At 45.7% G+C, this 24,189-nt stretch overlaps 1 protein-coding gene across 2 annotated transcripts in view; it reads left to right on the forward strand.

Annotated features, from left to right (window-relative positions):
• The window catches only part of pitpnm3 (PITPNM family member 3), a 70,355-nt gene that overhangs the window by 11,703 nt on the left and 34,463 nt on the right, over positions 1–24,189 (forward strand). For both annotated transcript variants that reach the window (XM_031573207.2, XM_031573208.2), the window contains exons 2-3: positions 4,500–4,595; positions 13,860–13,964. In XM_031573207.2, coding sequence (XP_031429067.1) covers positions 4,500–4,595; positions 13,860–13,964 — 201 coding nt within the window. The remainder of the gene's footprint in view (positions 1–4,499; positions 4,596–13,859; positions 13,965–24,189) is intronic.

The following is a 24,189-nucleotide window of genomic DNA, read 5'->3' on the forward strand; positions in this document are numbered from 1 at the left end:
TCTAAAAATAAGCGCCCCATTAGTCACTTTCTCTAAAACCCACAAACTCAAAGCTGAATTTGAAACTCTGTGGCAGAGTCTGATCTTCCTGTTGTTGTGAAAAAGAAGACAGACACAGATCACGGCGGTAACGTAGTGACACATGACTGCACTCTCAGCAATAACCATATGGTACCCACTAATGTTTTCTTAGGAAGTGAAATAATGTTTGTTTGAAAAAGAAAAATGATATTAATGAATCCACTCTCCTGGACTTTTTACAGATGTTTTCCATGTTCTGTTGTTATTTCTGTGACCTTGCAGGACATAACCTGTTCAATATGAGGCAGTGGTGCTGTCATGCTGAGACCCCAAACAACAGTCATTGAAAACTGATGGACAGATTGAAAAAGCCATTTACCAGTCTCTCCTGCTATATTAAATAGAATATGTTTTAGAGGACACTGAAGGAATAGTCTGAAGAGACTTCAGTACTACTTACAAGAGAAAATGGAATGGTAAGATTAAAAAATAAGGTCAAATTCGAATATCATTGGCAATACAACAGACAAAACTAGGAAGATCAATCGTCAGATTATTATACTGCCTAGGACTAAATCTGGACACACTCTGAGGTTTAAAAGCGAGGCTGCATTTATTAAACCATATAGTTCACCCTGAGTTGCTTTGGATGATCATTCATTTTACTCTGTGTACGGTTCCGTAGTGTTTGACCTGTTGAATGGTAATATAGTGGAAGAAGTTTTACTTCTACACCAGTTTTGTATGTGAAGTGTTAGAAGTGTAAGAAACATGATAAAGACTTAGACTAAAGCATCTAAAACTGCTCATCTTTGCTACCAATCTCTCTGAGATTTAAGACGCCATTTGAGCCATTTTTACTTTTCCTCCTGGAATTTAACGTATGCAAATATATTCATCTACCGCCCAAACCGCTGTGTCTTTTTTCTCCATTTTCTTCTTTTGTCGGTTCCAGGCCAAGTCATGCAAGATTTTTTTTTGATTGGAAAAAGGACAAGATGAATGAGACCAATTATGTGTCTTTCAGAAAAGCTGCCCTGCTTATTTCATCACCAGCCAGAGGAATGCTTCACTGGATTCAGACAATAACACCAACTCCCCAGGAAGAAGTTCTGATTCTTTTTATTTAGAGAATTTCTTTTAATTTATTTGTTAAGTAGTTCATTTTGCACAATGGGCACTATAACATGGATAATCCTGATATTGTTTTGTTTTAAACAAATCTTGTTATTTGTAAGTCAGTCACTCAATCAACACATGATTTCCACACAACAAACATATCAGTTTTCTCCAATATGCACAGATAATGGGTTATCAATTTCACCTCATTATTGTAATACGCTCGTCAAAAATGTTTTGTGTTTGGTTGATTATTTCTCTGTTGTTACAATGCTAATTGCCATTGTATGTTATATCGTTGGAAAGCCTTTACAATTTTGTCCAACTTGTAAGGATCATGCATTTGTGGGGTGAGCAGTGTAAATGAATTAAGTGTAAAATTGCCAATATGTCTTGTTTGTTCCTTGTTACTGATCGAGAGTTCAATCATCCAATCCACCAAACAACTCAAAACAAGAATCAATATCAACATGAAAGTACACTGTTTAGCATTGGCAGAGAATTTTGGCAAATTTTACTTGGGCGCTACCCACATAATCAGCTGTGCTGCTCATCCCACAAATGCATGATCCTTACAAATTGAACATCATTGTAAAGGTAAATAAACAGGCTTTCCAACGATATAAAATACAATGCCAATTAGCATTGTAACAACAGAGAAATAATCAACCAAACAAAAATGTCCAAACTTTTTTTGACAAGTTTATTTATCACTGAGTTTGCCAGATTTGAAGAATGTCTCATCCTACATTTTCAAGACTGGAGGAGTGTGATTACTGGGCGATCTATTCAACTGTCGAGCTGATCGCAGATCAGAAACTCACTCTGGCTGTTCTCGCTCGCTGCCATGGGGGTCAGAGGGCACAGATGACCAAGGCCCAGGGGGTGGGGTCCATGCAAAGGATGAAAGTGATTCAAGTGTGGGAGAGGAGAGCTGTTTTGCAGTGCACAAATGGAACATGGGTTCTGTGTGCTTTATGGCCAGACGGTGCAAAAAAAAACATCTGGCCTGCAAGTGTCTCGATATCTGCCTGAAAACTTCACCGGTCTGGGTGTGGCGATGTGAAGTACAGCACAGCGCAGGGGATAGTTTCCAGGAGACGGGGGAACAGCACTGGCTGAAGGTACACGCCAGTAATGGAAGCCGTGACCCCTGCGTTTCATCAGGCGACACGATGCTGTGAGAGGTGGTGTGTGGAGGCAGGTAATGGAGATGACGGGGGCATGGAACACCCTGGAGCTCAGACCAAACACATCCAGCTCTGGTGATGATGGAGCTCAGATCAAACACACTGATGATGATGATGGACTGTGATGGGAGATTCTGGGTCTTGAAACCCCCTCTCGTGACAGATCAGGAATGTTGCTTTGTTCAGGTTGCTGTACTGATTTAAGACGGTCTTGATGTTGTTCCCTCCTCTGATCTCTGTGTGCAGAATTCGTTTTCCAAGGATGCCAAGATGTAAGAGCATTACTCATGGATAGTTTTTCTTATTTTTAACATTTATAACACCAAACCACTGCTTGCCTTAATATAAACCATTTACACTTATTTTTTCATATAAGGGAGAGTGGGGATTTTGTTTTCAATAAGCCAAATGGAAAAAGGGCAATTCTATTGCCAACACGGCAGTCAAAGGGTGCCGATGACCTCGGGCACAGGGGAGGCGGCATGCCAAGGTCTATGAATAAATTGTGTGTTGGAGAGGAGGGCTGTTTTGCTATGTGCAAATGGAACCTGAGTTGTGTGTGCATTGCTGTGTGCAAATGGCCAGTCAGGGATGTGTGTGTGTGTGTGGGGGGGGGGGTCTTGGAGATCATCTTGTCCCCAGGCTCGAGTAAGACACACAGTGGGCCTGCTGATGCCACCTAGTTTTCCAGCTGTTGTAATTTAAGTTATGCATAGGGAGATATGTTAGATTCTTTGTGCTATTGGTTGGGCATTTCAGTGGCCAAACCCCTCACTGTCACATGCAAGTACTCATGCACTACAACCATCATACCAATACATATAACAATACTTAACCGTACAACCATCACACAAATACATATAACAATACTTAATAACAACCGCAACAAAGATGCCTTCGTGAGCATTTCACTGGGGTTGTCAAGTTGTCAAGCACCTTCCTTCGTCAGTGTTTCTTTGAATAAGGTCCACCTAGCAGACTCAACAGTGGTGTCTGGGGTCCCCCAGACCCTCCCCCTTCCATCCTCTCGATTGGATTAACCCAGAGACACGCCAAACCAGCATCACGGAGCCAGCAGTGATGAGGGCTGACTGTTGCGTCGCCTCACATCACCTGTGTCTGGGTGAAAAAGTTCAACTTCAATGCACCAGGGATTTAGAGCCAACTAGCACACACCTACTGCGCCTGCGTGAGAAGAAATAACTCATTTTACTCATTTAACTCATCAGAACCATTTAACACCACTCTCGCTCACCACATACGGTTTCGTAATTTAGCTACTTCTAACCGAGAATATGTCTTAAAAAAAAAAAAAAAAAACAGCTCATAGGAAATGGCTCAATCTGACCATAGGTAAAGTGTGGGAGAATAAGATGTTAATACATCGAGAGACGATGTGCCCTGTGATACAAAGGTTTTCAATTCATGTGTTCTCTTTTCCAGTAGGTCATGAATATACATACAAGTGCCTCTTATTCACTCATTTGATTTCTAATTCCCAGTTAATTGAACTTCTTTGAGCTTTTAACTCAGTGCCCGTTATTCACACATTGATTTTTTTTTTTCTAAGTGTAAAATCTGAAATGTATCTACAGAGAAGATGAGTCTCTGGCTGCCTCATAGTGCTTTTTTAATTAACACTGCTACAGCCTTCAGTCTTCAGATGATAAGACCATTAACTTTGATGTCAGACGGGGCCAGCATTAGGGAGTTCCATCAGTTCGGTCCTTGGAATCGTCACCTCTCTTTAGCTTTCACCGGATGAAGCTTGTGTTTGATGAGCACAGCTGTCCTCGCTGTGTAATCTTGATGTGAGTGCTTATTAATTAGGGTTTCAGAAGGAAGTATTTACAATTGGGCTCATTTCGTTTGAAATACATTATGGCTATTCCGCTCATAAATCCCCTCTTGTGAATTTAGATGTATTATGTTTTTTATGTCTTTGACATGGAAATGTCATCGTAGAGGTGGAGGGGGGGGGGGGGGCTGATTTGATATTTAAAACGCACATCTTCCTGAGACCTGCTGAGGGCTACAAATTCCTCACTTCACAATATCTTGGAAAGACAGACTCAATTTGTTTCTGAATAATGTGTCCTGATTGCATGTTCTGATTGTGATTATTCTGCCTTGAAGTGTAACCGCTTTTCTTCTCCTGCTGTCCTGTAGCTGCCCTGCGCAAGCACAGCGCCTCCCACTGGCGGATGCAGAACATCGCGCAGGAATCCATCGACAGCTCTGACGATGAGTTCTTTGACGCTAGAGGTTGGTAGCACAGTCTTTTCTAAAAACACCTGACATCTCTTCCTCTGCCATCCTTTCTCTCTCTCTCTGTCTCTCCCTCTCTCTTTTGTATTTCACTCTCTCTCTTTGTACGTCTCTTATTTACTCTCACAGTCTCAGACATTGTCTCTGGCATAAATGTATTGTGTCTGATTGTTGTGGCTTTGTAACTGCACAGGTGCAAAGGTTTTTGCTGGCTTTCAGAGGTGTTTCATAAAGGACATGGAATTGCAATCAGTCACGGTTGAACACACCCGGGAATAGGGACATTTTGGAGGGAAAGCCACTCATGAGTAGCCATTCGAGGTCTGTGTTTACCAGGCTGGGGGGCTGTTGGCCTGATTGAGTTAAGAGGGGAGAACATGATTGCTAATGCCAGACCCCTGCTGCAAAATTACCCCTCTGTGATAGGGCACCACACATGCCAATCTCCAGTAAAGTGGTGTGTGTGTGTGTGTGTGTGTGTGTGTGTGTGTGTGTGTGTGTGTGTGTGTGGTGATACCATAAACATGAAAAAGTGCAACGTGCCATTTTCATCCAACTTGCCTACTGTGTCCCTGACATGCCAATGACACAGTGACAGCCTGCCAAACCTCATGGTAATAACCCACTGATGTGCTCGACATGGGGGCGGGTTGCAGCAGACTGAACCGGCGTTCATCCCTGCTTTCAGCAGCCAAATTCTCACTCTCTCTCTGTCTGTCTGTTTTTCTGTGTCACAACACGGGAGAAAGACGCTGTCGAAAGAATCCCCCCACAGTTCCTCCTGTTGCTGCTCAGTGGGAGCTGTGGACGTGGGTGTGATGGAGCAGTTGACTCGCCCCCGGAGCGGAGAGAAATATTTGGTAGATATTTAGTGTGTGCGTGTGCGCAGTCTTTCATCAAGTCATAAAGATTGTACCGGTCGGTCGGGGCTGGGCTGGGCCGGGCTGAGCGCGATCGGGGGAGTGAAGGATTGTGAAGGTCACTCACACCTCCTGGAGCAGAGGGGTTATCGGGGAGGGAGCAACTGTGACCAGCATAGCAACATCCAACATCTTGGTGCTATGCAGCTACGCCGCTACGCTGCAGCCCTTCCCCTGGCTATCGCCCTCGCCAGGAAGCTCTTCACTGCAATGGAAACATCTTGGACATAATAATGCAATGAATCCTGATTAGCACGTCCCTGACACTGACACTGCTGGAGGCCATTATGTGCCTGCTCACACTGGGCAAAGATCTAAGCAAGAGCGACCTTGGCACTGCACTGGTCTGAGATGTCTGTCTGCGCATGACACAGTGACGCTGTGGCACCGGAGTCTGGGGAAGGAATCGGAATTTACAACCCTGCGGTGGCACTTGAAATTCCTCATCCTGTGCAGAGATTCTCTCTAATGAAATATAATGATCTATAACACACATGGGAGTAGGCACTAAAGGAAGTGTGTGTGTGTGTGTGTGTGTGTGTGTGTGTGTGTGTGTGTGTGTCAGACAGAATGCATAAGTATCTGTGATCTATATCTGTATAGATCTCTAAGGTATCTTTGGCTTAAGGTCTTTGCTGTCAGTGCAGTAAAACTTGTGTGTAAGTGTTGACACGAGGTACTTGTAGGGGAATGCTGTTGTACTGATGACCCTGTCACAAAGAGAGACAGGACATCTGTTCATCCCCTGGCCTCACATAACAGATAAACACAGGGTGCATTATTGAGGGCCTCTGGGTTAGCGTCCCAATCCCTCCACTGTACAGTGTCTCCCCTGGACAGCAATGCTGCCAAAGTAGCTTCCTGGATGGCTAAGTGACAGAGAAAGCGCACGCGAGAGAGAGACACACAGTTTAGTGTAGTCCGTTACCTGCGTGTTTCCACATCTATCTTTCATGGGACACGTTTGGTAGTCGTTGGTAATGAGAGCACCGTAGCCCTGGCCACGCCGGAGGAGTTACATTAGAGTCCAGATGTTTGTGCTGAATACAAAATTGGGGGGGAAAGTGGCAGCCAGTGGTCTCCCGTGCTTTCATGTCAACTTCCATTATTCTCTGAGTGATTCCTTTGATTAGGTCGCCTTTCACCGGCTCAGCTTCTCTCTGACATCAGTGGAGCCTCATATTCCGGTGCCTGATTGGTGCATAATTGGGAGCGATTTGTTTTTCGGCAGCTCAGGCAGACGCTGACTGCTCACAGGGATGTGCTGACGGTGCTGGATCCAACAGTGAAGGGATTGTCCTGGGATTTATCTTTTTTTGCACGCAAAAGAGGTAGATTCTCTGTAACAGCCAGACGGTGACCTTTAAAGAATCCTGAACAAGTAAATAGAGTTCTCTTAAAATAGCAACTTCGTAACCATCTTCCTGCATTTGAACTGGTCCTGTGGCAGCCTTCTGCAGAGGAACTCTTACACGGTAAAGGCCTGAGAACTGTAATTGAGTTTGACCGCGTGCTTGCTCTCTAGCCTTGTCTGCCTTCGGTTTGGTGTGTTATGTTGTTGTCCTGGGGTCTGCTTCCCTGGTATGTGTCTGCTAAGGGCAGGGTTGGCTGCTGGTGAAGAGCATCTCGGAAAAAGCACTGTCTTTCTCCCTAAAAACAAAGATATAACCATAAGATAAAGAAAGACTTTTAAGGGATAAAAAGAAAGAGTGGGTGTGAGAGATAGACAGAGGCGGAGAGAGAGCAAGAAAAGAGAATAATAGTCAGGCTGGTTTATGCATCATTCTTCTCAACCCTGTGGAGAGTCTCCTGGAGGTTTATATATTCTGAGGTGATTTAATGTCATCTCTCGCACTGTAAGCTGCACAAGGGTGCACAATTTAGCCATGAAAATGTGTTAGACTGTCAGAATAAGGGGATATGCTAAATGGATGATCTGTAGGGCATAGAAGAACAGAATAAAATGTAATGCAGTGGTTAACTTTTAGGTTTCATCAGGTTTTGCAGTTGTAGCATTTCAGCGATGGGTTTTTTAAATGGGAAAAAGAATCAGACATCATTTTTGAAGTTTTTAATCCCTGTAACAGTCAAGTATAGTATTCTGGACTGTGTTCTTGTTGAAGGTAGTGCTGTTTTTGGTCTGCTGATTTGGGAGAGTTCGACAGAAATCTCCAGCTGTTTTCCTGTGCATGTCTTGTGCCAGGATGGGTTAGTGTGTGTCTGTGTGTGTGTGTCTGTGTGTCTGTGTGTGTGTATATGTCCTGTGCACGTCTTGTGTCAGGATGGGTTTGGTCACATGGTTAGGGATAGAACTGACTTGCAGGAGGGGCTTCAGTGATGTCACCACCTGTGTCCTCGTATTTGTGGGAGCTGACGCCTGCCCCCCCCCCCCCCCCCCCCCCTTGTTGCCAGTCCGTGACACCATGGCTTCTTGCGTTACTTTGGATTTCATCGCCAACCAAAAAGATGAGCAAAACTGAACCCTCAGAACAAGACGACACTTGAGCCGGCTATCACTCGCGTCAGTGTCAGTGTCAGTGGAGAAAGCTGCCGGGTAGGGGGGGGGGCAAACTAGCCATCGGGTAAGTGACTGCTCTCTTAGGCTCTGCCAAGCTGACACACACACACACACACACACACACACACACACACACACAGTCATCCACACACGTCAGGCCTACTTCCACGTTATTTACATGACGTAGGAAGAGTGCGTGGGATAAGATTATTTTGTTCAAATTGCGAGCAGCGGAAGGCTTTTAGTTTTAGTTAACAAACGAAACATAAACAACGAAGAGCTGGCTCCGCTGGTCCATAACACTCTTCAGTATGCGTGTGAGTTTGGGCACGACAGAAACAGAGCCAGAGGGTTATTTTTGTGTGAATGCATGTGTGATTGTATCTGTGTGAAATCTGTGTGACTTCTAATTTAGTTTGTTTTTAAATCAGTCAGTCAAACTATGCGTGGAGTGTTTGTTTGTGTTGTCCTGTGAGCTTTATTCATCTGTATGTGTTTATGGTTGATTGCTTTCTGTTGTGCTGTGTGTGCGTTAATGTGTTTGTGTGTGTTTGTCTCTGTGTGTGTGTGTGTGTGTGTGTGTGTGTGTTTATGTGTTTGTCCCTCTGTGTTTTTGTCTGTGTGTGTGTGTGTGATACCATAAACATGAAAAAGTGCAAAGTGCCATTTTCATTTTTGTGTTTGTTTCTCTGTGTGTGTTTGTGTGTGTGTGTGTGTGGGGGGGGGGGGGGGGGGGTGAAAGGACAGGCAGTCAGGGGAGATGATCACAGGGGTGTGGTGCAGAGTGGTGTGGTGTGGACAGGCTTCTGGTTGTCACTCAGCACACACCCCCAGACCTAGGGGAGGTGCCATCATTGTCTGATTGCCTCCATTCCCGCCATCTCACCGTGGGCTGTGGCGGAGTGATAAGCTCACTGTCAGTCCAGAGATCGCCAGTCCCTCTCACGTCCACAGAACAATTAGGCCTGGAATCCCCATGTCGTTGGCACTAGTCTGTTCAAGTACAATAGCTGTAGTGTGTGTGTGTGTGTGTGTGTGTGTGTGTGTGTGTGTGTGTGTGTGTGTGTGTGTGTGTGTGTGTGTGTGTGTGTGTGTGTGTGTGTGTGTGTGTGTGTGTGTGTGTGTGTGTGTGTGTGTGTGTGTGTGTGTGTGTGTGTGTGTGTGTGTTACGCCCCTCTACTCCCCTACTGGCTTTGCAGTGCCATTGCAACAGCTTTTAGGTGGGGAATGGGCATAATTAGCCTGATTGTCCACACCTGGGGAGGTGTGGATAAAAGCCAGGCGGTTTGCCCTCAGAAGGAGGCTTGCATGCTCACCAGGCGTTTGATGCTGGTGTGCACACTATTGGGTTTTGGTGCTTGGCACTTACCATTTTACTCTGTGTTTTGGTGTTATAGAAATAAATGCTATTTTTGTACAACTCTGTGGTCTGTCTCCAATTTATGTTGCGGCTCACGAGCCGGGTTGTAACAGTGTGTGTGTTTTGTCATGGTAGTTGTGTGGTACTACTAAAAGTCCAAATGTTATGGCCAGCCACTGTGAGGTAGTTCATGAAGGTAATGGATCACTATCCATGTACTTAGTATTTCTAGTGGTCATTTCATCCATATTTAATATTAATCTATATTTGTAGGATTATATGAGTGGAGTCCAGCTATCCCTGATGAGACCATTGAACCCTATTTGCTTCTGTGACGAATATCCACATACGTGACGATTACATTTGAGCACAAGGCATAGGTTAGCACTATGTCTAGTTAAATCCCTCTTCAGCTTCCATGTTTTAGAACAGAATAAGAGCGGCTCCGAAACATCACAAGCTGCAAGTGCACAGTCAGTCAGAGCCTGGGAGCTGCTCTCGCCAAGATAGTCAAGTGTTCCCGTCGGGCTCCCAAAATATCAATACCCTGTCAAATCAGACATTAGAAATTAAAAGTCAAAATTGAAATGTATTCACCTTGTCTGCTCTTTTGACTCTATTTGGAGGAAGAACTAGGAAGTTTAATTGGTGCCAGTCAGGTTGTGTCTGATGCCAGTCAGGTTGTGTCTGATGCCAGTTAGGTTGTGTTTGATGCCAGTCAGGTTGTGTCTGATGCCAGTCAGGTTGTGTTTGATGCCAGTCAGGTTGTGTCTGATGCCAGTTAGGTTGTGTTTTATGCCAGTCAGGTTGTGTCTGATGCCAGTCAGGTTGTGTTTGATGCCAGTCAGGTTGTGTCTGATGCCAGTCAGGTTGTGTCTGATGCCAGTCAGGTTGTGTTTTATGCCAGTCAGGTTGTGTCTGATGCCAGTTAGGTTGTGTCTGATGCCAGTCAGGTTGTGTTTGATGCCAATCAGGTTGTGTCTGATGCCAGTCAGGTTGTGTTTGATGCCAGTCAGGTTGTGTTTGATGCCAGTCAGGTTGTGTTTGATGCCAGTCAGGTTGTGTCTGATGCCAGTCAGGTTGTGTTTGATGCCAGTCAGGTTGTGTCTGATGCCAGTCCCAGCAGGAATGCCTACCGAAGGGCTACTAGGGATTTAGACAATTTGCAAGCCCTGTGGCCCTGCCTCTCTCTCTCTCTCTCTCTCTCTCTCTCCCTCTCTCTCTCTGTCTCCCTTGTTCCCTCTCTCTCATGTTTGTTTTCCCAAGGTCTATCTTCAGGTTCCCCCCGGAGGAAATGTTCCTTTATTTCTTTTTTCCCCTCCATGTACAACCTTCACACTTCATCCACCGAGAGTGAGAGAGAGTGGAAATGGCCACAGATTTCCTGATGAATGAGCCGGAGTAAGGCTTAATCAAGCGTGTGCCAGCCACGCTCGGGGAATTTATGTCGCCTGCATCGACAAATCTCCATCACATTAATCCAAGATCTGTTAACCGATGTCAAGAATCTCAATAAAGAGCGATGACTGATGCCGTGTTCGTAACCAAATCATATTTACAGCTTCACTTGAGCGCTCCCTCTGATTTAAAGCAACAATACATTTGCCACCGGAGATAGATTGCTTTATTATATTTCAACATCAGTTCATTCTGGTCCCATCACCAAAGATGTAATGGTTGACCACTTGGATTCACATTCCAATGGGGAAAAATGAAATACCCAAAGCATGTTCATGGAAATATTGCTGTTTAGCTAGCTATATAGTAAGTGTATAAAGAACAATGTACAGTAGTAACAGTAACCTGTAATGCTAGCTAGTGCCTTTTTATACCTAACTAATATTGCTCATTTAGGTATATAGTCACTCACTGTTTGAACAAAAACTCGGATGTCCGGCTTCCTCCACTTTTTAGCCATTGCCTTTTCCATTTGTTCCCCTCCACTGACCAAAAAAAAACTAAAAACGTCAGATTAGTAGAAAGGCCTATACAAAGATTATTTTTAAACTGGGAGAACAATGTTGAGACTGAACAGTTCTCCTTGGTGCTGGAATATGTTCAAATATTCAAATCTGTCAAAATACAATGCTCAGTGCTAGTACAGGGAGATTTCCACTCTCTTAAAGCAGTGGTTTTCTTGGGATGGAGAGTTGAAGGAATCCAAGTTCACTCTATTTTCTTCTTAGCCAACTGTCAAGTGTTCTCTCCAGCTAGAGTGGTCTCTGTTTCTCTCTTAGAGTGCACACACCTTGCAGGAGCTCAACCCTTCTACATGTGTAATACCTCTGTGTTTGATGACATCATTAGCAGCTGTCATCAAACATGCGGTTTTCTTTTTTCTGTCAATCAGCGGTTCCATGATTCCATTCATTCAATTGTTCCGCAAAATTACGTGGCGAGTGACAGAAACACCAAGCATAATTTGACTTTTTGATGTCTCTTTGAAACACCAATATCCTCTCCTGAAGAACTGTCAGCCTCTCTAAGACTGGTTCATCTCCGTCTTTCCAGATGTTGTTCCTTCAGTGTCCTCCATCCAGGATGTTCTCCAGCGCCTCCACGCCGGGCTCCCTCTAGGCTTTTCCGTATCCCACATCTTTCCGTTCACATCTTCGACTTGAGCCCTTTGTTCCCTAGAAGGCTGCCTTCTTTCCCTGTTGTCTTCACTTTTCTCCTGTTTCCCAGAACTCTCTTGGGTTCATTCTGCTTTTTTCTGCTTCTTTCTTCTTTCCAATCTTGTCTTTCATCTTCATCCCTTTTTCTCCTCTCAATTGTATTCATTTGGTGGTTCCTCCATGATGCTGCAGATTACCATTTCCAGTAGAGGTGCCTTTTTGTTCGGCTCTCCAGGAGTTGATGGAAGTGCAAAACCATCTTAAAACTCTTCAGTGTTTTCAAAGACAGATGGGGAGATGCAGCATGTTACTCTATTTAAAAACTCATTAGTTATGTATTGTAACTGGGTTGCCAAGTTATTGGCCTGTCACTTTTTCAGGGTTAGAGTTTAGTGATCGGTGTGAAAAGCATGTATTATTCCACGGAAGTACATGTCAATACTTATGTCCTTTAACACTGTTTGTCAGAACTCGTTCTGAGTTTTCTAACCATGACCTGGAGGAAGCTCTCTGCGTTCCATCTGTCTCACGCTTGATAAGTGATGATACGGCCTGAAGTCTCACTGCTCAGTCATGATGTCTCACAATGGCCTCCACTGTGTCATTGTCTCAGAGGAAATTAGCTCAGTCGGCTCGGAGAGGATGGGATGGGCGGGAGCTTCAGGCTCTGTGTGCGCTGCCATTGTGCTCCAGCTTCATTAGACGACTAATGCTGATGGGGAAAGTCGGTTTGAATGACGGTAAGAATATGACCGTCGGGACTTCTACGCTGTCGGTTTTTCTCGTGTCTTCCTCCTCTCCACCCCTTCTCCTCTCCCGCTCTCCTTCTCAACTGTTTGGTCTTTCAGTCGGAAGGGCATCCCAGCTCGTTTCTGTCGAGATTGTTTAAAAGCTAAAGAGAAATCTCCCCTAAGAAAACACAACATTTCTCTTTGGATGTTTGAAAGAAAAGCTTTTGATCTTTTTCCTCTACCCCCTACTCAGGCCTCCTCCCTGTCTCTCTTTCTCTCTCTTTCTCTCTCTTCCTCTCTCTTTCCTCAGGATGGTGTTGATATTTTATTTACTCAAAGCGATCTCTCCTCCTTTCCTCTCCGTCAGAGGGGGTTGGGGGTTAGCCTCCTCCCGCTTCATCTGTTCCCACCTCATCAGATCTCAAGGCGGGTCATCACTCAGACGGGTCATCACTCAGACGGGCCTTTCAGGGTGTTATGCCAATCTGTAGTCTTATGCGTATTGAAGTGTGCATTTGTGTCGGGTCACTGTAAATCTGTGTCCTCCTCTGTATGACGTCTCTGTGTGTGTATATGTGCCTGTGTATATGTCATGCTTTTATGTAACTGTGTGGGCGGGTGAGTGGGTGGATATGAAATGCGTGAGAACATGTGAAGAAACAGGCCGAGGCGTATTGATAGTGATGGCCCCTGACAGCGCAGTGTCAACGGCTCTCGGCTGCGCCAGCTGTTGGTCTCCCACTCCACACCCTCATCATCCCGTTCTCTCTTCCTCCGTCCCCACCTCCTGCAGTCACTCCGCCGAGTCAATACACATCCCTCCATGATCACTGTTGTCATCATCCCCAACCGCAGCTTCCATACAGTGTTCCTAGATAATCCAATAAGTACCCTGTAAAATCCTCTGATGGACTGTGTAAGTTAATGTCTCACTTCCCCCGTATCAGAATGAGTAATGGTGCTGACGCTGTTAATAACGCACCCAAGGTCTAAGCAGCGGTGTGATTGCAGTCAGATGATGATGAGGTTGAAATGAGCCTGATTCTGCTGCTGGTCCTGATGCTGCTGCTGGGTTGCTCACGGGCGTGTGCTGCTGTGCCTGCTGTTCCCCCTGCAGAGGTGCTGGAGGGGAAGACCGCCATGCTGCTGGGCATGAGCCAGTGGAACTCCAATGACCTGGTGGAGCAGATCGAGACGCTGGGCCACATGGACCAGACACAAGGTAAGAGAACTCTCATCTCCCTCTGTCTGTCTGTCTGTCTGTCTGTCTGTGTACCTGTGTGTCTGTCTCTGCCGGTATCTGTCTTTCCTTCTCTGGCTTTCTGTTTATGTGTGCTGGTCTTTCCTTTTGTCTTATTTTCTTTCTCTTACACTCCCACTCTACCTTGCTGTCTGTCAAAGGCTTTTTTTTTCGGTCTCTCTGTCTCTTTTCTCTGACGAACACACAGAACACACATACTGTGCAAACATTCCCACTCCCACACACACACTTGTCTTGGTTCTCCACTCAAGTTAAGTCCAGTACACTTCTACAATCATTCGGTTTGAAAGTGTCTCTTGGAACATTAGCCACAGAACAGAAAATTGACAGCAGACATAAAACCTGGCCCCCCTTCAGGTGCAGTTATTGATCGTTGCCCTCTTTGTTCCAGACCAATCTGTTTCTGTTATTGTGACCACTGAGTCACTCAGGTAAAAAGAGTGTCATTGCGTTTTTTGTCACCTCCCAAAAACACATCAATCAATTTCTTTTCCACTTGTTTTTTCTGCACTCTGCTTGAGGTGGTTTAATATGTGGAACACTGTACTCCCAGTCATGGCCCCTGTATTCATGTTTTTCTCAGGGGAAAGGAGTACCGTCTGAGGGAACTTCCCTGAAGTTTGTGCTTGGGTAGCGTTCCGTGTTGAAATATTAACTATGTAAAGTCAAGCGAAGTGCTTGTTGTTTCTGCTTCATTTGTAATTCCTCTGATGTGACGTGCTCTTTTGCTGCGTGCCGAGATCTGTGTGTGTAGTAGCGCACTCAGGAGCATTCCTGCGAGGCCGTCGGCACATGTTGGCTTCGCCCGTGTAAACACCCCTCTTGTGAGGTCTCACAGACTCGTGTTTTCACAAGGTAAACGAAAGGTTGACAACTTGGGAAGATATTATTCTCAGCACCCTTGTACTGCTGCATGTTTTGTAGCCATGCACGTACACCATTTTAAACGTATTTAAATCTTCACCCATGCACACGCACTAAATGTCTCTAAATGTCAGCAGTTTGCATATTGTCTGCATATGTAATTCTGAGTGGGAGACTGGCCATAGAATAGGTGCTGTCACACAGCAGTATAGTACACGAGGGTCGGGGCCCCGTGTAGATATTTATGGCAGAATATATTTCTGAATGTAAATAGACATTAAAACAGGTAACAGTGTGTGTATGAAGAAGGGAGACTGTTGTGCCATTTAGTACAGGTAATGTCATGTAGAGCAAAAATCCAAAAGATGGGGAAAAGAAGATCAGGACGAGAAGAAGAGAAAATCCAAAAGATGAGTAGAAGAAGATCAAGAAGAGAAGAGAAAATCCAATATATGCTTGAGGCATGAGACACCAACTGGGCTTGAGGAGCTCTTCCCCCCAGGGTCATTCATAGGGAGCAATTACCAGACATCTTCACTCCCACCGGGAGAAAGGAGGAGAGAATGGGAGAGAGAGTCAGCTGCCACGACTCTCTTAGGATTCTTACTTCCTTACCCCAGCGCAGCACACATAGTTAGTCTGAAGTCATCCTGGTTTCTACAGAGGCTGGAGCTCTCCACCAGAAAGCCACTCTTGGATAATGAGACACATTCATCTGTAATGAGTGCATAATATGTCATTACTGCACCAGCAGAACACCTGAACACTTTCAATTTACTTACGATCAAAAATGTGACGGATGAGATATGAGGGAAGAATTATAAATGAATAGAGTGATTATTATTTGAACATAAAAATGTTTATTATTTGAAAGACATTGATGCTTCTGTATTTGCCAAATATAGTGTGCCACGTTGCTCATCAGCTCCTGTGGCCAAAGAAAGTCCCTGAGTCTCCCAGGCAGCGTACCGCTGATAAAACTCATTCACTCCATTATTTACTCCGACTCAGACTTGCCTTCCCTTGAGAGAAAGTAATTTCTGCTCCGGACAACATACTGTGGAGGGAGGGAAAAACTAGTATGCAGATGTAAGCACTCCCGACAGCGCTAAATAAGCAATCAGGGCTTTGTGATTCATCCACCATGTTCCTTTGACAAACCCAGAGAAAGAAACACAGAGAATCTTTGTCTTTATTCTATTTGTTTCTCGGCTCACTTTTCCCCCCCATGTACTGTATTTTGTTGACTGTGGGTCTGTCATCTGGTTTGATTTGTTTTTCGTCTAAAACCGAGGCAATATCACCAGTCTCTCTCTCTCTCTTTCTCTCTCTTTCTCTCCCCTGGTGGAGACTGGCTCTGGTGATCCTGTATAATGGGGACACGGCTCTTGTGAAATGAAGTTGAAGTTATTTTTGGGGGGGGGGGGGTGATGCTGAAGATAGAGCCGCCCCCATTGCCTGGCAGCCAGCCGAGAGGAACTGCGGATGCGTGAGTGGGACGGCATGGCGTTCCTCAGGAGCTGTACGGGCTCATGAGCAGCAGCCTCAGATGCACACTCCCCTTCATTCATGGGCTTTATGAGATGGGGGGGCTTAGGTCGCCAGACGTCTGATTCATCACTGCGTGTTGGCATGGCAATTCAGAGAAGCTATTATATCACGGTTTATGGAGGCTTTCATTCATGATGGCAATTTCAGTGCGGGCCCTCCTTTGAGTATTATCTACAGACACTTATTTCTCAGGGCAAGAGGTTTATGCCTGCTCTCATACACTGAGTCATATGTCATCAACTTTTGACTCTCACACTCACTGATAAAGGCTTTACACATTTAGCCATTTAATGTATTACATTTATCATGCTAATAGCGTGGTAATAATAATGTCAGTTACATATTGTATAGACCATGTTATTGGCAGCTTGATGGGTTAGTATACATTTTCCCCTAATTTTCCCTCCTTGTGATGCAGATTCTGGTCTGCAGGGGATTCTGTTGACCTGATTGATCTGTACTCGCTGCTTACCTGGTGTGCTGGAGGCAGACGTTAATTAGTGTAGAATACAGGAAACGGTGCCTGGCGCCCTTCCACAAAAACCGCAGTGTTCATTTGTATTCCTTTAGATAAGCAGATCTAAGCATGCCGCCCCCTTTGCGCTTTTCTCTCCATATATAAACCAATACAGACAGCCTCCTCTGTATGGGCCACTAGCTCTGGGCGTCCTGCTGTCCTTATTAGCCTTTTCGTCAGCGAGAGGTGCAGCCGTCACTCAAAGCTTACCTGCTTTGAAGCGAGGCCAGCAGGAGCAGCACTCCCCCGGTCCCCTGTTGGCAGATGATGATTATGGCCCGTGTACATCTGATAATGACGCCGTAATTGTGTTTTTAGAGCACACGGGTTAGAGGACCCAATCAGCCTTGTGTGGCGGCAAACCAAAAGGTCTTCAAACGGGCTCTCCGTCCCTGTGTTTGGCATTCATAAGATTGCTTGATACATACAACATATGCATTAACAGTCAGATACACACACACACACACACACACACACACACACACACCCACACCCACACCCACACCCACACCCACACCCACACCCACACCCACACCCACACCCACACCCACACACACACACACACACACACAAGCGCAGCCTGTGCTCACTGGGAGTCTCATCAAACCTGTCATCAAGAGCAAATTGGGATTTTAGCTAGTCGCGTTCCCAACAGACTTTTAATTAATGGTAATTAACGTGTGTGTGTATGTGTGCGTATCTGTGTAAACATGTTGTTCTGTGTTCATATTTGTGTGTGTATGTTTGTGTGAGGATGTAACCTTGCATATGCGCATCCCCCCCCCCCTCTCTCTCTCTTCCTCTCTCTCTCTCTCTCTCCGTGGTGTTATGATAGGCAGCTGCAGCCGCCGTGGACAGTGATGGAGGCCTCCTCTGGTGTTAAATGAAGTGTCTCTGGAATGCGCCAGCACCCCCACCTCCCCTCCCCCCACCCCCCCTCCACCTCCCGCAGCTCTGCCACCAGCTCCCTCACTGGACCACAGAGGCGTTTCAGACGCTCTGCTTATTCAGTTAATTACTTTTCAATTAGTGCCGTTGCCTAATCATTCTGATTACTCAGATAAGCTGTCCAAGGACGCGTCCCAGCGGTCCTGTCTGAGTGGAGAACATTCTGTGATTTTATGTCTGAGCGAGTGGCAGCGGAGGAAGACGTCCTCCAGGGGGGTGAGGGAGCATGGGTGACTTAGCGGCTTTGCTGGAGATGGGAGTGTTTGTGCTGGAGACTGGTGTCTTCTTTCCACCGTCCCAGAAGCTCGTTGGCAGAGAGGCGCCTCGGCGCTGGGTTACTGGCACCACGCACTACTGGGATGGCACAAGGAGTGCCAGGATGATGCCAAACATGCCTGTGTACTCCTGTTCAGCCTGTTCTCTCTCTCTCTCTCTCTCTCTCTCTCTCTCTGCGTGTCCCCCTATCTCTCCCTAAATCTCCTACTCTCATCTTCTTCCTACACACTCTACCTCTATTTTTTCACCTTTCTCTCTCTCACTTTCTATTCCTGTTCTCGTTTCACTCTTTGTTTTACCTTCCAGGGCCCCCCTTCTCTTAATCTCCTCCCTGTCTTCCAGTCCCTGCCCTGGGCTTGCACCCTCTCCTAATGAGGCTGTTCAAAGAGCTGTCAGTTAAACAGCAGGGACCGCAGATACAACACAAACTCACGGTCATATTTAAGCTCTCGTCGCCTTAGCATCCCATGCTGCAGCCTGTCTCTGCCTCTCTCTCTCTCTCTCTCTCTCTCTCTCTCTGTCTCTCTCTGTCTCTCTCTCTCTCTCTCTCTGTCTGTCTCTCGCTTCCTGCCACTATCTCCACCATACTTTTGGGCCTTATACACCAGGCTGTGCTGTGAGCCTGCACAGCTAATGAAGCTGCTAATGTAGAGGGTGAACAAGCTTAGGGAAATGTTCCTGTAATAAGAATATGATGTTCGCTGCTCGCGTGTCCTCCCACTTCTTTGCTGTATTGTAATGTAGCCTGATGTTCCTAAAATTAGCGCCTTATATAACCAAAGCTAACTGAATGATGAGCAGCGTGAGAGAGAAGAGGAAATGGGGCTCCGTTTCGGCTGTCGTTCTCTGGAACATCCAGCTGAGATAGGTTGCATAAGGACCCGTTTGTGAAACACTACCGTTAACATTTACGTTGCGTTTAGTCATTGAGCTTTTATGCTTTTATGCAAAGCAGCGTACAGCAGCAGAAGTCAGAAACACATTTCATAACACTAGACTTGCTAAGTGAAAATTATGCTTCATTGTTTTAGGCCCAAAGAAAGGGGCAAAAGAAGTGTCTCTGATGATGCTTCCTAGAATTCTTATTTGTCAGTTAAACGGTAATTTCCATTCTCAGCCCCTGGACTGTCACCTATTAAAGCGTCAAACTTAATGAGCAATTTTCTCCTCTCATTTCTCCATCTAATCAGTCCCTGGAGACCGGGCCGAGAGGGAGCCACTGCCGCTGTGGGCCTGCATGCTGTCGCGCGTCCCCCTTTATCCAGGCCATCTCTCGGAAGCTGCTCCAAGCCCTTTGCTCAACCTAGCGTGGCCAGCCTCAGGAGGCCGAGGCCAAGGCAGCGTCGCGGTGCCCCTTGCCCTTCATCTGTATGCTGCCTCTCACGGGTCCCCTGCCGAGCCGTCCTCACGCTAATTCCCGTTTAATTGCATTTTTTCCCTCCCTTTTTGCTTTTTGCCTCCATTTTCCTGTTTAAACACAAAGCGCCTAAAGCGGAAGAAGAGCGAGACAAAGCCTGCCTCTCTCTGGAATAATAATGTGGAACCAGAGAGAGAAAAACACAGAGAGATAGGGACAGAGATAGCGGGGGAGTGAGAGGGAGAGAGAGAGAGAGAGAGCTGCAAGAATGGGAGCACATGAAAGAAACATGCTGCACCATCTTGTATTCTCCTACATAGATCCAAGGCTTGTTGATAACACGTCTGTGTGTGTGCTCGTGTGTGTGTGTGTGTGTGTGTGTGTGTGTGTGTGCTTGTGTTTCAGGGAAAGAGATAGATAGAGTTAGAGACGCGAGAGCGAGACAGAGAAATTCATAAAGTGTGAAAATTGGTGTGATGGCACATTGGTTGCAGACAAACATGCTGCTTAACGTCGCCTTTCAAATCCAGTAAACTAGAGGATAATAGATTCAGCAGATTGTGACCCGTTACACATGTGTTGATGTTCTGTTTGACGCCTGGCCGCGCATGTTCGTTGTATGCATATGAACAGAGAGAACAGCGAGAGCTCACAGCATTAGTGGCTCCGACACCCTGGCATACATAGGGTGTACTCTTCTCACTAGGATGCTGTGGAAACAAGTCTAGTCATGGAACTGGGGCAGGTGTGTGTGTGTGTGGGCGCGTGTTAGTGGCACAGAGGTTTTGAATGCATCTCAGCTTTACAGAAGCTGCGGCCTTGGACAGCTAGTTCTTCTTTAATACGCTCTCAAGCACATGAGGACAGATGGTGAGACATGTTGGTGTAAGGTTGAGAAAGACCAGAAAGACAAAACAAATGGTGACTCGCAGACAGAGATGTTCCTCCTCCAGTACGAATAGATATAAAATAGTCAGGTTTTTAAATCATTGGTGTTTTTGTGAACTCTTTGCTGATTAATTACAGGGGTAGTAGAATGTCTTTTGTGTGAGAGGGGCAGAAAAGTGGACATAAGGATCAGTACTCACATATGGGGCAAAGCACAGGATCAGTACTCACATATGGGGCAAAGCACAGGATCAGTCCTCACATATGGGACAAGGCACAGGATCAGTCCTCACATATGGGGAAGGCACAGGATCAGTCCTCACATATGGGGCAAGGCACAGGATCAGTCCTCACATATGGGGCAAGGCACAGGATCAGTCCTCACATATGGGGCAAAGCACAGGATTGGAAACTGCTGGCTGATGTCGGAAGGCAACGTCAAATTCTACCGTGTATTGTTGTGAGTGCTATGAGACCAGACAACAATCAGGTGCGTGAGCGCATTGTTTACATTATTGAGTTAATGATTCCCTTTGAAGATGTGATTGAGGAAGCCTTTGAAAGGAAGAAGCTAAAGTATGCGGAACTTGTAGAGATAGGTCGTCTACTGAGAATGAAGAAACTCTTTCTGACCTGATCTATATGTCCACAAATCAAATAATATAAAATAATATGATTTGGTGCACTTGGTGTTTGAGGCTAAGCTACATCAGCCACAACATTTCTGCTGGAATCGGGTTTTGGAGGACAGTTACTCAAAGGACTTTTCTCAGGCTGCTGTAAGAGCGAGCCAGTGGTCATGGCCTGAGGCGCTCACAGATATGGTCTACACATCTGGGGACATGTGAACTAAACTGTATTATACATGAAGAAGCCTGTTGTTGCTGGGTTTATACCTCCAGGGGGGTGTAGGGTACCAAACTCCATCTGAACCCGAGAAAAGGCCAACAGAGTCTGCTTTTTAAAGCTGGCCCCTCAGGCACAAGGAGTGCTTGGATTGCTCTGTTTTGGTTCTTGTTTCAGCTGTCAGTCTGTAATGTTTCAGTGCCGTGAAACTCCATTGTATTTCTATATGCAATGACGCAATTATGACATCCGGAGAACGGATGTGGTTTTAAAACCTTTCGTCTTGAAGAGACTGTACCACGTACCTTTTCACACAGAATCAGAAGAGTAAGAGGCATTGTTAATTCTCCCTATCAACTCGAGCTCTCAAGATTAGCTTCCCTTAGACGGAAATCAACATGAAAGAGTCTCATACTCACAGAGTTGTTTTAGGGAGAACAATTTAACGGATGATTATCAAAAAAACATCTTATAACATTTATCATTTTAATAATTTACCTGTCAACCTTGCAGACAATGTTAACTCACACCTAGGACGTTGCCATTGTAAACAACAGTCACTGCTCAGGAGGACCAGAAGCCTTTGGTGAACACTGAATGTCTGTATTTTCAGTAGCCTTCGGTGGATACTGAATGTGTGTATTTTCAGAAGCCTTTGGCACTGGATGTGTGTATTTTTGCTGGCAGCCCTCTGAGCACAAACATTTGAATTGGAAATGAAGCCTCATCGGCGTCTTCCTGACACCATCTCTGCACATTTATCTAAGAAAAGCACCTGCATAGGGAGCTCTGCATTTGCATCGAGGGCTTAGTCCAGGCAGAGACACCACCATGGTTATTAACAACGACTTTCCATGACCGTACACCTTATTAGAAATCCTGTCCTGGCATGTCCATGAATGTAGTCATAGATATTGTGAAATTCTAGACAAGCAGGGCATGTTTTCAGAAAACATGGGTCTTGTGCTCAGTAACCATGCAATGCAAGATTTGTGTGTGTGTGTGTGTGTGTGTGTGTGTGTGTGTGTGTGTGTGTGTGTGTGTGTGTGTGTGTGTGTGTGTGTGTGTGTGTGTGTGTGTGTGTGTGTGTGTGTGTGTGTGTGTGTGTGTGTGTGTGTGTGTGTGTGGTGGTAACCTGCTAAGAATATAACATGCTTTTAACCGGCTTGGTCAGACAGATACTCTAGATTTACAACATCAAAACCTCAAAGCATAGTTGTTTAAGACTAATGATTTCTCAGGAGGGAGTTGTGTGATATGATGGCAAGTTATCTGGGCTTTCAAACCCTAGGAATCTCTCCACAGACTAGACTACCATCGTCCCTGTAATAATACATGACCTGGTTCAGTGGATGAAAGAGATGTGACTGTGTCTGGAATAAAGTACATCCAAACGTGTGTGTGTGTGTGTGTGTGTCAAAGCCTTTCCCTGTAAGCACACACCTTACTGGCTGCACATGTGTCTGACTCCTTCAGATATGCCACAGATCACAGAGTTAAGAGCAGCCTGCAGACACGCCGATATGCTGTGATGTTTTTGGCCCTGGCGTTTCTGCATTTATCACCGTACTCATGTATCTGTATTCTGTAAACACACTCACACGGCCCATCTCCATCTCTCCCTAGCTCCCTCCAATCTGGGTGCTCTTTGCAAGATGGCATAAATCAAACATCAGAGACAGACAGAAGTGGCAGCAGATACTGAAGGCTGGTCGGGGAATCAGAGAGAGAGCCATGGGTCGAGGCTGGAGAAAAACAGCCGCCTCTCACGTCACCAGGCAGGGGGAGTGAGAACAAAATGTTTCCCTTCAGTTTTCTGAGCACTAACGACACAACAACTAACAGTCCAAGGTGTCGAGAGAGAGAGAGAGAGAGAGAGAGAGAGAGAGAGAGAGAGAGAGAGAGAGAGAGAGAGAGAGAGAGAGAGAGAGAGAGAGAGAGAGAGAGAGAGAGAGAGAGAGAGAGAGAGAGAGAGAGAGAGAGAGAGAGAGAGAGAGAATATGACACAGACACATTAGGACCTAGATCAATATTCTTCTTTTACAAGGATGTCTTTTCCGTCCCAGTGTTCTCAGACCACTCCCTTTTTAACACTCATTCTCCAACCCACTTGGATCATGTTTCATATCCATCTGAGTTCTTGACCTTATTTGACCTCCGCCTAGTTTATATATTTACACTTTGCTCTTCTAACAAGTGTATTTTAGTGGCATTTACCCACTCACTCCATGTCCCTGAAGCAGGCTATGTTTCTTATTTCCCCCAGCGCCTAAGTCATTGTTGACAGACACTTTGTCATTCCATTTCCTCCATTGGGGGCTATGCATGAAAAATGATCCCTTCAAACGAAAGATGAATTCAGCGCGAGGACTATTGAATCCCAAGGATCTACAGCCGTTGTGGCGATTCATGTATCGAAAGTTAATTAAAAACCCACACAAGCATAAAGAACTGGACCTTATCAGAGGCTCCCATAATCATGATGAATGATTACTTGTGGAACCCCACTTGGCAACGCCAGTTTTGAAACAAGAGCCACATGAGCTCAGAGGAATTCATCAGAGAAAGAGCCGCTGCTCCCTCTGGGTAGTCCATGCCGAGGGCAGCCAACTTCCCTGGCGGCCATGGTTGTGACTCCATTGCCTCGTTCTTTGAGGCAGACGTTGACTTGAGCGTGTGTTGGCTTTGCACTACTTCTCCAATAACGAGTCAGCTACTAGTAAGCGCCTGTTGAAACTCACATGATCACGGTGTAGAAGCGCTGCTTTTAGCGCCAGATAGTCAGCTCTCTGTTGGACTGCTGTGGTTCACTGATCAAATAGGTAGAGAAGCTCCTGCTCTGAGCTCTGAGCTCTGAGCTCTGCCTGCCTGTCAGCCTCAGCAGGATAAGTGCCTCTCTGGTGCACACAGCACTACAGCTTCTGGCCTCGACAGCCTCT

Source organism: Clupea harengus, chromosome 9, assembly GCF_900700415.2.
Source record: "Clupea harengus chromosome 9, Ch_v2.0.2, whole genome shotgun sequence".
Classification (NCBI taxonomy): domain Eukaryota; kingdom Metazoa; phylum Chordata; class Actinopteri; order Clupeiformes; family Clupeidae; genus Clupea; species Clupea harengus.